General features: G+C 38.3%; 1 protein-coding gene across 1 annotated transcript in view; it reads left to right on the top strand.

The window, feature by feature from the left end:
• Positions 1-17188, top strand: part of LOC149838247 (actin-related protein 7-like) — a 38069-nt gene extending 20881 nt beyond the window's left edge. The window contains exons 5-7 of the mRNA XM_090007637.1: positions 15522-15705; positions 16639-16706; positions 16789-17188. Coding sequence (XP_089863763.1) covers positions 15522-15705; positions 16639-16706; positions 16789-16941 — 405 coding nt within the window. The 3' untranslated portion in view covers positions 16942-17188. The remainder of the gene's footprint in view (positions 1-15521; positions 15706-16638; positions 16707-16788) is intronic.
• Positions 17189-17615: the final 427 nt, after the last annotated feature.

Consider the following 17615-nt stretch of genomic DNA (forward strand, 5'->3'; position numbering starts at 1 on the left):
TGGTACCATTAACGATTACCCAAAGTACTTGTGCAATGAAGAGAGATAAGAAGTATAGAGCCTCCAATCCCATGTCCCAAAGATATGGCAACATGTGCTCTTCTATTTCCTTTATATTTATATAGATGAGATATTACAATACTGCCCTCAAGAGTAAAATACAACACAATAAAGCAATAAGGGCAAAAAGGACAAGCAAATAAAGAATAAATCGAACAAAAATACAACTCAAATCTAGATCAGGATCCAGACCCGATCCAAGGTCACGTTTTAATAGCCTCCCTCAAGTTGTACATGGTCATTATCATGGACAACTTGCCTTTCAAGAACGAAAACCTCTCTTTAGTGAGCCCTTTTGTAAACAAATATGCAATCTGATTTTCTGTTCCAACATATCTCGTCACAATTTCCTGATCTTCTATTTTCTGCCTAATGAAATATTGGTCTATTTCAATATGCTTAGTTCTTCTATGTTAAACAGGATTCAACGAAATCTTGATTGTACTTTGATTATCACAAAACAGGATGGACGGTGGAATCTTCTCACCTAATTTAGTTAGAAGCTTAGTTGTCATAGGCGCTAGGCGGTGAGCCCCTAAAAAGGCCTAGGCGGACTAAGTGGCACTCAATTTTTTTTTTTAAAACATACAAAATATGTAAACAAACTACTAAAACTAATAAGAAACATGCATACAACATAAAATCAATCAACAATAAGCAATAGACAAATAATATGTAAAGCAATTATATTACATAACTTGCTCAAACAACAACAACAACAACAACAACAACTACGCCTTCATCCCAAAACAATTGGGGTCAGCGATATGAACCAAAAAAGAAATTCATTTTGGGTCTTCCACATGAATCCTTTTCCTCCAATCATTTCTATCCAACGCCATGTCCTCGGTGAGGTTCAAAGCATTCATATCCTTTCCTATCATCTCCATCCAAGTCTTCCTAGGCCTACCCCGACCTCTTTTAACTAATATATTTTCCCATTTCTCCAACCTTCTAACTGGAGCATCATTAGGCCTTCGCCGAATATGTCCAAACCACCGTAAACGATTCTCTCGCATCTTATTTTCAATGGGTGCAACACCTACCTTCTTACGTATCTCTTCGTTCCGAATCTTATCTTTTATTGTATTTCCACACATCCATCTAAGCATCCGCATCTCAGCTACACTCATTTTTTGAATATGATGTCTCTTGGCAGCCCAACATTCCGTACCATATAGTAAAGCGGGTCTAATAGTCGTCCTATAAAACTTTCCCTTCAACCGCAATGGCATTCTACGATCGCACAGCACTCCAATAGCACTTTTCCATTTCATCCACCCAACCTTTATCCTATGATTTACATCTCCATCAATTTCTCCATACTTTTGAATGATGGATCCCAAATATTTGAAATAATCATTCACCGGTATATCTTGCTCACCAAGCTTCACTACACTCCCATCACTACTTCGTTGCTTACTAAACCGACATTCCATATATTCAGTCTTACTCTTACTCAACTTAAAACCTCTAGCTTCCAATGTCTGTCTCCATAATTCTAACTTAGCATTAACCCCAGCTCTAGACTCATCAATCAAAACAATATCATCAGCAAACAACATACACCACGGTACATTTTCTTGAATTGATCTCGTAAGCTCATCCATCACTATCGCAAATAGGAAAGGGCTTAAAGCAGATCCTTGATGTAACCCAACCGTTATCGGGAAATTGGTTGTCACCCCTCCACAAGTGCGGACATTGGTTACTACTCCTTCATACATATCTTTAATTATACTAATGTACTTGAGAGAAACACCTTTCTTCATCATTGTCCACCAGAGAACGTCCCTAGGTACTCTATCGTATGCCTTCTCTAAATCAATAAAAACCATATGCAAATCTTTGTTCCTCTCTCTATATCTTTCAATAAGTTGTCTAAGAAGATGTATAGCTTCCATAGTTGATCTTCCAGGCATAAAACCAAATTGATTCTCCGATATCATGACAACCTTCCTCAACCTAGACTCAATCACCCTCTCCCAAAGTTTCATAGTATGACTCATGAGTTTTATACCACGATAGTTTGTGCAATCTTGTATATCACCCTTATTCTTATATAAAGGCACCAAAGTACTCTTCCTCCACTCATTAGGCATCTTATTTGTTCGCCAAATCAAGTTAAAAAGATTTGTCAACCATTCTAAACCTTTCTCTCCCAAGCATTTCCAAGCCTCGATAGGTATACCATCTGGGCCAACTGCCCTTCTTGATTTCATTTTCTTCAAAGCCTCTGCAATTTCGTTCTTTTGAATCTTGCGCATGAAGTCACGATTTATCTCATGAAAAGGAATGGAGAAGTCTCCAAGATCTTGAGCATGACTATCATTAAATAGCTTATCAAAATAATCTTTCCATCTCTCCTTAATCTCCTCATATTTGACTAAAACCCTTTGCGTTTCATCTTTGATACATCTAACCATACCCAAATCCTTCGATTTCCTATCTCTCATCTTTGCAAGCCTATAAATATCCTTCTCGCCTTCTTTGGTATCCAACTTGTCATAAACCTCCTTATATACCTTAGCCCTCGCGTTTCGAACAACTTTTTTAGCTTCCTTCTTTGCTATCATATACTTCTCCAAATTCTCATTATCACGACTCTTACTTAGATTTCTATAACACTCTCTTTTAACCTTAATAGCTAATTTGACATCCTCGTTCCACCATGATGTATCCTTACCTAGTGGTGCACCGCCTTTAGACTCACCCAATACCTCCTTAGCTACTTTTCTCATACCACCCGCTATCTTATTCCACATTGATTCTGAATCCTCCTCGAGACACCAATCAACTTCCTTAACTACCTGCTCTACAAACATTCCTTGTTTAGCTCCTTTCAGTGCCCACCACTTAATTCTAGGATCTATCCTATGTCTATCCCTTTTGCGACATTGTCTAATTCTAAGATCTAAAATTAAGACTCTATGTTGTGTAGCTACACTTTCTCCTGGTATAACCTTACAATCGATGCAACAACCCCTATCTCTCTTTCTAAGTAGGAAAAAATCTATCTGACTCGTATTAACCCCACTTTTAAATGTTACTAGGTGAGACTCCCTCTTCCTAAACCAAGTGTTTGCTAAGATCATATCATAGGACAAACAAAAATCTAAAATCCTTTCTCCACTTTCATTTCTTTCTCCTATACCATAGCCTCCATGGATATTCTCAAATCCATCCCTACTAATGCCTACATGTCCATTAAGGTCACCGCCGATGAAAAGCTTTTCTCCATAAGATGTCTCTTGTACTACTCCATCTAAATCTTCCCAAAATTGATGCTTAATGGAATCATCTAAACCTACTTGAGGTGCATAAACACTAATAATATTAATAATATCCGTACCTAATACTAATTTAATAAGTAAAATTCTATCACCCTTCCTACGGACTTCAACTACATTATCTATAAACTGACGACTCATAACAATCCCTACTCCATTCCTATTCCTATTTATTCCTGTATACCAAATCTTATATCCCCAAGGTTCTATCACTTTAGCTTTCTCACCTACCCATTTGGTCTCTTGAAGACATAAAATATCAATCTTTCTCCTACACATAACATCTACTAACTCTACCAACTTACCAGTTAAAGACCCTATGTTCCAAGTGGCTAACCTAATTTTATGGTCTTGGACTAACTTCTTTACCCCCACCCGTCCAACAAAGTGAGGGAACCCTTGCCTATTTGACACCACACCCGGGCGCCGGTGTGACGCGTCGCTTCTGGGCGACGACCTAGCAACCCTTGCACATTTATCACTGCCTCCGGGCCTAGAGAGTACAGCGCGTCGCTCAGTAGGGAACGCCCCAACGAAATTCTCATATTGGTTCATTTTCATAGGATATGACAAAGTTTTTATGCTGGCTGTCACAGGCCTACCGCAACCCTCCTCCTTTATCCGGGCTTGGGACCGGCAGTGTATAACTACACAGGCGGAGTTAACTTGCTCAAACAAATTAAGAATAAATTAACAATTGCATAAACAAACCATACAACTAACAATGTGAATGAACAATATACAAAAAATAGAATCATGTATACAAAAAAAATTAACAACAATAGACATAATACAAGCAATAGACAAATAAGAAGAAATGGATAATTAAATAAACAAACCATGATGCAACTGGTAACCTGTTAAAAAAATTAAGAATAAATGAGCAATTGAATAACCAAACCATACAACTAACAATGTGAATAAAGTTCAATAAACAATATACAAAAAATAAAATCATATATAAAAAAATTTAACAATAGATAAGAAGAAGAAACCATGCACTTGGTTCTCATTCCAAATAAAGGTCTATTAATGAATATGAAACATTTAATTTCATGACTCACTTCAACAACTACCTCTTACAGAGGTTTGTTCACTTAGAGCAGGCAACCAGTTATCCAACTTTCCTTCATCTTGATGATCATGACAGTAGGAGAACATAGTGAATTGTTCTCCTGTTTTTCTTCTTTATTTGTCAGAAAAGGAGTTTTGCCTCAGAGTTACCGGAAGCGCCTAGGCATATGGGGAAGTGCGCTTCCCCGATACGCGCTTCGGAAGCGCAAAACGTCGCGCTTCCAAAATGTGTGGGGAAGCGTCTCCCTTTTATGGGAAGCACGCTTCCCTTTTATGGGAAGCATGCTTCCCCCTCGCTTCCCCTCGCTTCCCCCTTGCTTCCCCATTTTTTCATTTTTTCGCTTCCTCCTTGCTTCCGGTTCGCTTCCTAGGTTGCTTCCGGTTCGCTTCCTAGGTCGCTTTCGAGACAGTTCATAATTTTCTTCTAAGTGGTCCCACGCTTCTCCGCTTCCTAAATTTTTGAATGTGCCTCGCTTCCCGCTCCCGCTCCCGCTCCCGCTCCCGCTTCCTCGGCTGGTAACTCTAGTTTTGCTAACCAAAAACTGTCTAGGTTTACATATGCTCAAGAATATTTAAGAACATGCATTTCAACAACCATCTATCCAACTTCCCTTCCTTTTGACGACATTTACACTGCGACCCTGTATGGCTTTGAATGGCATGCTATATGGACTGCAAACCATGTAAATTTGCTCAAGTTTCTAGTAAAATGAAAGCAATTTTCTAACCAAGAACTTTGTTGGTCCTTGCTAACATAATAGTATGTAAAATTAGAAAATGTGTACAGGTATCTTGTGAAATCGGGAAGTATCTAACAAGCAAGAACATTGTTGGCAGCAAAAGTCCTTCAGAAAGTTTCAAGAGAATAAAATGATAAAGGACATGAAAAGAAGCAAGTGAAAAAAAAAATGAGAAATACGATTTAATCTCTTAATGGATTTCTTTTTTATGATAGGAAAGCTGCCCGATAATCCCTGTGAGATTTGAACCCAAGATCCCTCAGTTATGATAGTGACCTAACTTTCAAACTATCTCATTCAACCCCACTTAATGGATTCTTTCATATAGGATTTTCTATCAAGGTGTAGCTCCTAAGGAATTCAAGTGTAATCTGAAAGATTTTGTCCACCGGCGTTCGGTTGATGCCAAGGAGAGAGAGGATACCTGTGAGAAGGAGAGAGGCGGCAACAACAAATGGTATGATCCTCAACACAAGGATCATGCCCTATATGTTATATTTATATTGAAATTAGATTGGGTCTGGATATTACATTATGTTACATCAGATCCAGACCCAATACAAACAATACAATGACTTTTGGATGAATACATGAATTTTGGGTCCAAACCCAAACCCGTAATGGGCACAACGGTCCAATCAGTCTTAATATCCTCCCTCAAGTTGTGCATGGTCATGTACCATGGATAACTTGCTCTTCAAGAACCAAAATTGTATGTTGGTGAGACCTTTAGTGAACAAATCCGCCACCTGATCAGCTGTCCGAATGTAAGCAGGTTCAATTTCCCTGTCTTCTACCTTTTGCCGAATAAAATGTTGATCAATTTCTATATGCTTTGTACGGCTGTGATGAATGGGGTTGAAGGAAATCTAGATGGCACTCTGATTATCACATAAAAGAGTAGTGAATTGAATGGTTTCTCCTAATTCTACTAAAAGATGTCTCAGCCATGTAACCTCTATGGTAGTTGCTGCCATAGACCGATACTCGGCCTTAGTACTGGATCGTGCAACTGCATGTTGTTTCTTGCTACTCCATGCTATTAAGTTTTCATCAATAAAGACACAATAGCCAGGCACTGATCTTCTGTCATCTGGATCTCCAACCCAATTAGCATCTGCATATACAATTAGTCTATGTTGCTCTCCTTTAGTCTCAGATTGATGATAAACTAAGTCATCCCCAAGTGTTGCCTTTAAGTATCGAAGAATTCTCTTGACAGCATTCATGTGTTCTGTGCGTGGATCATGCATGAATTGCGAGACTTGATTTACTGCATACACAATATCTGGTCTAGTGAAAGTGAGATATTGAAGCATACCCACAAGGCTGCGATATTATCTGGGATCTCCATATGCCTCCCCATCTAGAGCACTGAGCTTATGATTCAATACACTAGGAGTAGACAGAGGTTTACAATCCTTCATACCTACCTTTTCCAATAAATCCAAGGTATATTTGTGTTGAATTAATGAAAGATATCTATCTCGCAGGTCTACTTCAACCCCCAAGAAATAACGTAGAACCTCCAAATCTTTCATCTTAAACTTTCGACTCAGGAGAGCTTTTGTAGCTTCTATATGTTCATCAGAATTTCTAGTGATAATAATATCATCTATATATATGAGAAGTAAAATACTGACCTGACGATCTTGAAAGATGAATAAGGAATGATCGAGGTGAGATCGAACGAATCCATGTCGTTGAACTTCGACAGAGAAGCTATCAAATCAAGAACGAGAGGCCTACTTTAGTCCATAGATGGCTCTTCGTAATTTACAAACACGAGTGTTGGGATTGTGTTCTGCATAACCAGGGGGTTGCTCCATATACAGTTCTTCTTTCATATTGCAATGGAAAAATGCATTTTTGACATCAAGCTGACTGAGAGTCCAACCATACCGAACCGACAAAGATAAAATTAATCGAATTGTTCTCATCTTGACTACAAGGCTAAAGGTCTCATCATAGTCTTGCTCGTATTCCTGAGTAAAGCCTTTGGCTACAAGTCTCGCCTTGTAGCATTCAATGGATCCATCAGGTTTATACTTGATCTTATAGACCCATTTAGAACCTACAACATTTTTGTCTGAGGGTCTAAGGACAATCTCCCAAGTTCCACATTCATGCAAGACTTCCATCTCCTCGTTCATGGCCTCAATCTACTTGATTGACATGTATGCATCCGAGAAACTGACAGGTTCATCTTGTTTTTCAATCTGAGAAACAAATAATTGCAGATCTGTAGAGAAGTTGTTGTAACTGACTCATCTCTCAATAGGATGGCGAATTCTTCCAGTTCGTTTGGGCTGCACATCAATTTGCTGATCATTATTCTTGTTTCGTCGTACATAGACGATTCCTTGAAATTTTGCAGCATCTGAAGTAGGCATGCTAGGAACCTGCACATTTCTCAATTCCTCCATCTAAGGTTCAATGTCAGTCTCACTCGGTTCAACAGGTGACGCGTGACACGAGGGGACATCATGTGTCTCTATCTGGTTAAGCAACTCAGTGGCAAGCCATGGCTAATACCATTCAACGGCCCTGTTGTGTCCATCTACACTTCTTGAGTCCTCAAGAATGGTTTCATAAAACACAACATTTCGTGAGACTATGATGCGATGAGTGATGGGGTCATAGCATCGATACCCTTTGTATTGGTCGGCATATCCCACAAACTTGCACATACATGGTTTGCCCTGAAACTTATTACGTTGAGAGCTATCAATATGGACGTAACATATACAACCAAACACTCGCAACTCATTATAATCAGGTTGAATCCTGAAAAGAGCAAAATAAGGAGATTGGTTCTCCAGCAATGTCATGGGTAGACGATTTATGATATACACAGCTGAGTGAAAGGCTTCCGTCCACAAACTCACGGGAACATGAGTGTCATGCAACATACTCAAGGCACTTTCCACAATGTGCCGATGTTTTCTTTCTGCCACACCATTTTGTTGTGATGTATGTGGGCAAGATATACGATGACTTATTTCATTATCTTGAAGAAATTCAGTAAATTCCTTTGATAAATACTCACCTCCTCCATCACATTGGAAATGTTGAATTTTAGAGGAGAATTGATTACAGACTGAAGCGAAAAATGAACGAAAGAGTTTCAACACTTCAGATTTATGTTTCATAAAATAAATCCAAGTATATCTGTAATAGCTATCAATAAAGGTTACGTAATAGCGACTACCAGATAAAGAAGATTGTGGGGCAGGACCCCAAACATCAGAATAGACAATTTCAAAAGGCATTGAAGCTCTTTGATTTATTGAATTAAAGGGAAGAACATGACTCTTGCATAGTTGACAACTGGAACAAAGTGAAGTATCAGACTCAATATTTAGACTAGACTGTGGAACAAGTCCACTCGACACAAGTTTCTCAATGAAGGAACAATTACAATGACCCAAACGACGAAGCCAAATCTCTAGCTTATTACATTGAGATAAACTGAAATAATCTTTGGACGACACTGGCTGGACTGGCTAAATGACCGACGAATTTGATGAAGCACCACGAACAAAAGAAGAAAATTCCTTGAGGACATACATGTTTCCTTATCGTACTCCTTCAACGAGCGTCTTCTTCGTGAGAAGATCCTTGACACATACAAAAGGAGTGAATTCAACGGAAGAATTAGTATCATCAATAAGTTTGGAGACAAAAACAATATTCTTGACAATACTTGGAGAATGATAGACATTGGATAAATTTAGAAAAGAATTAGGGAGTGAAAGATTAACATTTCCAGTATGAGATATAGAGTGAAGAGTACCATCTTCAGTTTTAATATGAAATTTTCCACGATAAGGAATAGGTTTTAAAATCTTACCAACATCACCTGTCACGTGTGCTGCAGCCCCAGAATCAATGTACCAGGTTCCTTGTTCATTCTGCTTGAAGCTTAGACTGGAAAGAGCGGATATCAGAAGATTCTTCACATTATCCTTTTCATCATCCTTCGAGTCTTCTCCTATTCTTCCTCTGTGAGAGGGCCCTGCAACATTAAATTTTCTCTTGTTCTGTGGGTTGTACCAATAATTAGCTTTGATGTGCCCCCTTTTGTTGCATTGAAAACATGTCGGTATGTTTCTGGAGCTCTGATTCCCTGGGAAAGAGTTAGGTGACATGTTGGTCGTGGGCAACAATCCTCGTCCTCCTTGACTATTCCTTCCCTGTCCACGTCCACCTCGAAAGCCTCCACGTCCTCGTCCTGACATCATCCCTGTAACCAATACATCATGTGAGGAGTGAGAGCGAGAAATAAAAAGAGAGAGGAGCGCAGCTTTTCTTTTTCTTCTTGTTGCGACAACAAACCGAGAGAGAGCATCACCCTTCCCCTTTGATACCACCCTTTTGGAAAAAAGGTTGACCAAGTGGTCAACCAAATTAAAAAAAAAGGTCAAAAAAGGCTTTGCAGCCTAGGCGGTCCCAGCCTAGGGCTGGCCTAGGCGAGCTAGGCGGTAAAAGAGGGCCCCACCGCCCAAACCCAAAAGCCCAGGTGGTCGGGTTGCGCCTAGGTCGCCTAGCACCTTTGACAACTAAAGTTAGAAGATGTCTAATTCATGTTACTTCTTACGTGACTGTTGTCATGGATCTATATTCAGCTTCCATGACATCAAGTTTCTGTCAGAAATCGAGGGAGAAGCCACCAGCGTCTGCTGCAATCAGGAAGGAAAAGGAGTAGAGGAGAAGATAGAGATGCCTTGGATAAAACATCCACACGCAGACCGTTGGACGTGAATCATTGTTATTAAATAAAAGTATGCCCTAATACACTTTACAAGAATACCCTTATATCTAATGGGTATTTACAACATCATGGTATACATTTAAAATATAACTAGATGTTGGATCTGAAACCTAGATTCAATATCCACCTACAACTTTAAATAAGACAATAATAATAAAACACAGAGATACACACGTACTCTAATAGCCCCCCTCAAGTTGTGCATGGTGTTGGACCATGGACAACTTGCTTTTCAAAAACCATAACTTGCACTTCGTGAGCCCTTTAGTAAACAAATCAGCAATTTGATTTTCTGTTGGGACATAATGGGGCTCAATTTCTTTGTCTTCAATCTCGCTCTCCCTTAGCGAACACCTCCTTTGTGGTTCTTGACATAAACAAAAGATGGAGTGAATTCAACAAAAGAATTTGTATGGTCAACAAGCTTAGAAACTGAGACAATATTTTTCTTGATGTTTGGAGCATGAAGAACATTAGAAAGTTGAAGAATTAGACTGAGGAACAAAGACATTTCCAACATGAGTGATGAGATCCATCTCCAGTAACAATGCTACTTTTATCAAAATAAGGAGTCAAGACTGATAATTTACCCACATTACCTGTAACATGTGTGGTTGCTCCTGAGTCGGTGTACCATACTCCTTGGTCGTCACACTTCAAATCAAGCTCCGATAGAGTAGCCAAATGGAGTTCCTTAACATCTTCACCTAGTTTAGATGGATTCTCCTTTCGTATTGTCGAACTCTATGCCCTCTGAAACTTTCCTTTATTTCGGGGATTATGCCAACAATTTGCCTTTATATGTCCACGCTTGTTACATAAATAGCAGGTAGGGATATTCTTTGCACTGAAGGCCAATTCAACATTCAGAGTTGGCAGCAATCCACGGCTGCCCTGAACACCTCTTTCTCGTCCTCGGCTTTCACCAAAACAACCATCGCCACGACCTTGTCCAAAGGAGATTCATGTAGCAAGAACCTATCCACCAATCGTATGTGACATTCCTTTTAAAGTCATCTCATACTAAAGTAGTTTCCCTTGTAAATCTTCAAAAGATGAGAGAACTGACTGACGTAATAAAGAAGTTGATAGAACATGGAATTCTGGCCCCAGCCCATTCAATGTCTGACTTTGTCCTTGTCTTCCACTTCATACCCAACAACTGCCAATTGATCAGTGATATTTTTGACCTGATTAAAAAATTCAAGGATTGACATAGATCCCTTGGTAAAAAGTTGAAATTCACGTTGAAGGAAGGATATCTTAGCCTCTGATATCTGAGAATATGTCTTTACTAATTTATCCCACAAGTCTTTCGCTGAACATTCATCGGGAATAGCAACCAACACCTCTTGAGAGAGAGTAGAGGTAATATACGCAACGGTTGCTTGGTCGCGCTTCATCCAGGCCTCATACTTAGGGGTTGACACTTGTTCTGTAGTGACAACCCCATTTTCATCCTTAATTTCCTGTGCAACATACTATGGTGGGGCTAAAATTGGTCCATTCAGGTGTCTAGAGAGACCTTGACTCTTAATGAAAGGTAGAATTTGTCTTTTCCAAGTCAAGAAGTTGGAAGTGGTAAGTTTTTCATAAACGAGCTGACCAAGGAAATTGGAGGAAAGACAGTTTTGAGAGGAAGAGTCCATGATTGACAAAAAGGAAAACAAAAATAAAGTAAAGGAAAATCAATCAAAAATCCCATGCAAGAGGCTGTGTATAAAAGGTCCTGTGCAGTCCCTGCTTATTTTCAAAGACTTTTACTTTCTCCCTTTATATGAATTTCCTTTCCTTTTTTTTTTTGGGGGGGGGGGGGGGGGGAAGAGGGGAGGAGGAAACTGATTTGTATCAGCAAATGCAGGCTACAAAAGTGCAGTAGGATTCAAAATGAAAAACGCACACAGCAAAGGCAATATGACGTGAATGACTGAAAAACATACACAGCAAAGGCAATATGACGTGAATGACAGTTTATGATACTGTCGACTTGCAACAAATTAACAAAGGTATATATAAAGAAAGGTACCAGACGTAGGCTGAGAAGAATGTAAATCAAACGAGAAAACAAAGTTTTAGATCTGAATATGGCGTGAAAAATAGTTTATGATACTCTCGATTTTGACGATAAAGAGTATGAAATCAGATCTGGTTAGGATGCAATAAAGGAAGATCTAATCAATTGCAGATTAAAGAGGACAAACGTCAAACAATATGCAGAAAGTCCCTCTCTTTTTTTTTTTTGACGTCAGAGGCAAGAGAAAAGATTAAAAGTGCAAAATATATGCACGTGCAAAGAAGAAGACGTCCAACAAATCAAGAAGAACAGATAGTAGAAAAACGACCTTGCAATCTGAGAAAATATTTCATAGAAAGAAACTAGGGCCTTGAGAAACAAATTTAAGAAGTAGAGGAGCCTTGAGAAACAAATTTAAGTAGAAGAAGATGACTTAGAAGACGAAGATCCCTGTGGACACACCTTCTGAAAAAGTCTTAGCCTTTGGGATCAGATCCGCTCTGATACCATGTCAGAAATCGAGGGAGAAGCCACGAGCGCCTGCTTCAATCAGGAAGGAAAAGGAGTAGAGGAGAAGATAGAGCAGCCTTGGATAAAACGTCCACACACAGACTGTTGGACGTGAATCACTGCTATTAAATAAAAGTATGCCCTAATACACTTTACAAGAATACCCTTATATCTAATGGGTATTTACAACATCATGGTATACATTTAAAATATAACTGGATGTTGGATCTGAAACCCAGATTCAATATCCACCTACAACTTTAAATAAAACAATAATAATAAAAACACAGATACACACGTACTCTAATAGTTTCTCCCTATAAACACACAATATCCAGATATTGACCTTCTTTCATCTGGATCTCTTGCCTAATCAGCATCAGAGAAGGCCATCACCATCAACATATCCTCATGTTTTCTTTTCATGTGCACCAATCCATCTCCAAGAGTCCCCTTTAAGTATCGCAGGATTCTTTTGACAACTTCCATATGTCTTGTTTTAAGCTCATGTATATATTGCGACACTTGATTCATTGCATAGATTATATCAGGTCTGGTAAAAGTCAAATATTAGAGTATGCCCCAGTACACTTCTATACTTGGTTGGATCATCATATAAATCTCCAGCATTGGCACTCAATCTTCGATGAATTGGACTTTGAGTAGTTGTTGGTTTACATTCTTTCATTCTTGTTTTACTCAACAAATCTAAAGTGTATTTATGTTGGGTCACAATAAGTTGATCAATCTTTCGATTTACCTCCACTCCAAGGAAATATTTGAGCCTTCCAATATCCTTCATCTGAAATCTTTTATTTAAGAGAGCTTTGATTTACTCAATATGCGTTTCACAATTACCACAACTGTGAGATTTGTGGGAGTTGCTGTCTTGGGGTGTGTGCCTTGCAATAACGTGAGGGAAAGAGAGGAGGTGCAGCAATGGGTCATTCCTCTTGACTGCAATGAGGAGACACCCTAGAGAACATTATATTAAAATATATTGAGGGTACGAAAATACCCCTTACAACATATAACAATCTCAACAAGGATCCACATAAGATAATGGACCAAACGGCCCCTAATAACGCACTCATAATACAAACATAAGACATCCTTAACACTCTCCATGGACAGATTGTTTTTAAGCATCCAATGGCGAGACAAAACTAATGGCTTGGTAAAAAGATCCGAACTTGATGCTTCCTATAAATGAATAAAGGCCAAACCTCTTTGTCTTCAACTCTTTCTCGAACAAAATGTTGATCTTATTCAACATGTTTCATTTTTCCATGTTGAAAAAGATTAGTAGCAATGACTATAACACTGTGATTATCACAGTATATCAATGATTGATCGATCCGTTGACTCAAAGCAGTAAGAAGATGTCTGATCCATAGATTACCATTGTAACCATTGCCATTGCCCTATACTCATCCTTAGTACTCGATCTGGCCATAGTCCTCTGCCTTTTGCTAGACCAAGAAACCAAATGTTTTTCTAAAAACACACCATACATAACCAGTAACCAACCTTCTAGTGGACGGATCACCTGCCCAATCTACATCTGAGTATGCTATCGCTACTAAATTCATTTGAGGAGAGCTATTCAAGAGCTTGGAATACACAAGGCCATCACTAATAGTACCTTTAATATATCTGAGAATTCTTATAACGTCATCCATGTGACTACATCCAGGAGCATGCATAAATTCAGATACCTGATTGACCCCATAAGCAAGATCTGATTGCGTAAAAGTAAGGTACTGAAGTGCACCCACAATGCTTCTAAATCTTTCTGGAAACTGAAACAATGCTTCACTTTCATCTTCTGCACATAGCTTGTATTTAGTGCTATAGGAGTTTTTGTTGGCTTGCATTCAGACATTCCACTGCGTTTCAACAAATCTTGAGCATACTTTGTGTGAGGACTAATGAATTGGGCGTCTTATCCACCTGAACACCAAGAAAGTACCTAAGGATGCCAGCATCTTTCTTATGAAATTTGTCATGTAGAAAGTGCTTAAGACTTTAAATACAAGAAAGACTACTCCCGATAAGAATAATATTGTCAACATAGACAAGAACTAAAGTTATCCCATATGCACCAATGTGTAAATAAAGAGTAGTCACACTGGCTATGCACAAACCCATTGGATCTTACCATGGTACTAAGGGTTTCGAATCATGCCCTGGAGGCTTGTCAGAATATCATCTATATTTGTGACCATGTTTGTCAGAATATCTGAAACTTTGTATTCTTCCTTGAGACTTTTCAGGGCCTTTCTTCTTCCTTCTGTAAAATTGAAATATATATGACATCAAGAAGTTTGGGTAGTTTTTCTACTAAAAAATTAACTAGAAACTTTTTTTGCAGTTACCCCCTTTTTTCTTAAATTAAGAAAGCCATAAGGCTGAAATTTTGTTAGGATCCTTGGTTCAATTTAGCTTTTGTAGAAAATGAAAAAGTTTTAGCAATGTCCTTGTTTTGGTTGCATGTAATAAATTTTGACAAATTTTGAGAACTGGAAATTAGTCTTTAAGGAAATTTGAAATGTGTTTCTTGATACTTTTATCAGTTTGTTGCATCTTAAATAATTTTCAAAAGTTTCTTAAATTCTTGATGTGAATGAGAAACTGAAAAGTAACTGATACTGGCAACTGCACATGCACATGCTGTGTGTGTGTGCACCCGGCTGCATTGGTATGAAAATAACAAAAGTTTATTTAGTAAAAATGTCATCAACATCTATAAGCATCAGAGAAATGCATAATTTTTAATTCTTGATATTGACCAGACTCTCTGAAGGGAAGACTGTTTAGAATCCTGTTCAAATTTTTCTTTTTCTTTTTGAGGATCACATTTTTAATTTGTCGATTGTCAGCATGCATCACTTCTCTGCATCGTTTATCACATTTGAACATATAACTTTTCTTATACTGTTGTCTTATCAAGTTGAACTTGTGTCTTTGGTGTATGGAAAGATTTACTAAGAACATGCATGATAATTATTTTTCTCGATACTTAAAACTTAAGTTGCCTTAAAAAATTTACTTCCTAGGAAATAACTATTGGGAAGGAGAGGTATACTGTTGGCGAGGCCTTATTTCAGCCATCCATATTAGGCTTGGAGGAGCATGGGATTGTTGAGCAACTTGTGCGCTGCATCTCATGTGTTTCATATGAAAACCATAGGCAGTTATTGGAAAACACTGTGCTATGTGGTGGTACTGCATCTATGACAGGTATGATTGCTTTTTTTTTCAGACCAGCCCATGGTTCTATTTTGGAATTAGTTCAAGTTAACAATAATAGTTGCTATACAATTGTAGGTCATGATAAATGCTTTGTTTAAAATGAGCTCTCGCGGCATTTTGTCAACTATATGTAAATTTCCCTTTTCTCCACATACTTCTAAAATTAAAAATATGCTTCTGACGAAAAGTTTACAAGGGATTGTTTAAAGGTGGAAAATTGTTATGTGATATAAACTGCTGGAAAATCATTATTCTGGATGGCCTGTATATCCTAGAGTAATTGACTTTGAGGTGTGCAAAAATGAGTTAAATTATCTGGAAATACAAGCATATGCACGATAAACTAGACATTATAAAGTTATGGACCATCTGGACAGAAGGACCAACTGTAGAATTTTTAAGGATATTTGTTGAAATGAAAATGTCAGAGTAGAACAGAGCCCAAGTCAAGAAAATCAAGTCTTTGAGGTGAATTCCATCGGTTACAAAGGCAAACTTAAAATGTTGTACTAGAGGAGCACATCAGCCAAGCATACACAGAAAGGACTCTTTAAAGAAAAAAAATCATCCTTATTCTGATGCCTCAACTTGTGACATTCTCCATTCTTTATAGATATCAACACACGGGCCAGTTGGTTCAGGCTTATCTTTACTGCAAATTGTTAAGGCAGTTTGCCTTGGCTAGTTATATACCTTTTCCGAAGACTCTGACCATGTTTTTGAGCATGTTTGCAGCCCTACAATGCAGAAGCCCTTCCACATCCATGTTACTAACATAAGATGAGTGCATAAATTACTAAAGCAATGATAAAATGGCCACAGTTTTATTTGATGAGATGTTACAAGTATGAGTATTAGCATCAGGAAGCGACACAAGGTTCATGATTTTGTGAGCAGATTTCTGTGTATTTGTTCTTGCAGGTTTTGAAGAACGTTTTCAGAAAGAGGCATATTTATGTTCATCAGCGATTCGGCCATTGCTTGTAAAGGTAGAAAATTTAGAACTCTTCATTTCTTTTGTTTGGTTGATTGTGTGAAAGAGCCATGGAATGATGTGCTTGGCTATTCCAGCCTCCTGAATACATGCCAGAGAACCTATCAAAGAATTCAGCCTGGATGGGGGGCGCCATCCTGGCCAAGGTAGTCTTCCCTCAGAACCAACATGTTACCAAAGGAGATTATGATGAGACCGGGCCATCAATTGTCCACAGAAAGTGCTTTTAAAGCTTGCTTGCTCACGTCTGTGCCTCACTGCAGTGGAAAACTTGGGCTGCAAACTAGGATTGTTCAGTCTTTTATTGGTCGTTAGACCTGATTTGGAAAATCAAAGCATTATCATATGTTTCTGTGTAGTTGATCCTTCCCTCTTTTATTTTTTTGAGGGAGCAGTTGAGAGTTGTTGATCTGATTGAATGTAAGCTACAACTTGATTGTATCATTAGTACCCCTCAATATCTTCAACCAGCTAAAAGGTCTTTGAGAAGCTCTCTCTCTCTCTCTCTCTCTCATGTTTCCTGCACCATCTTATTCGGCTTGCATTGGCCAATATCTATTAAGGTGTCGTTTATTCTGCAGACACCAAGGTAATGAAGAATAAAGTAACAAATCTTGGTTTTGCAGGGCTTTTCAAGTGACAATTTAAAAAAGCGTTTTTTTAAAAGAGAAAAGAAAGATTTAAAACAAATAAAAAATAAAGTATGTGAACTTAAAGTATTAGAGATAAAAAGAAAATATTGCGTCACTTAAGCTTTTTTCAATTTATTGCAGAGTTTTTCCATGCCTTGACTAAAAGGCTTTTAAAATGTATGGGATGAAACAAAAAAAAAATCGCCAGAGAAAGCTGGGGTTAGGCAGACCTCTACCAGTTACACAACCATACCATTTGGGGTTCGAACTTG

The sequence above is a fragment of the Nuphar pumila genome, chromosome 5 (genome assembly GCF_984573655.1).
Source record: "Nuphar pumila chromosome 5, dmNupPumi1.hap1.1, whole genome shotgun sequence".
NCBI classification, from domain to species: domain Eukaryota; kingdom Viridiplantae; phylum Streptophyta; class Magnoliopsida; order Nymphaeales; family Nymphaeaceae; genus Nuphar; species Nuphar pumila.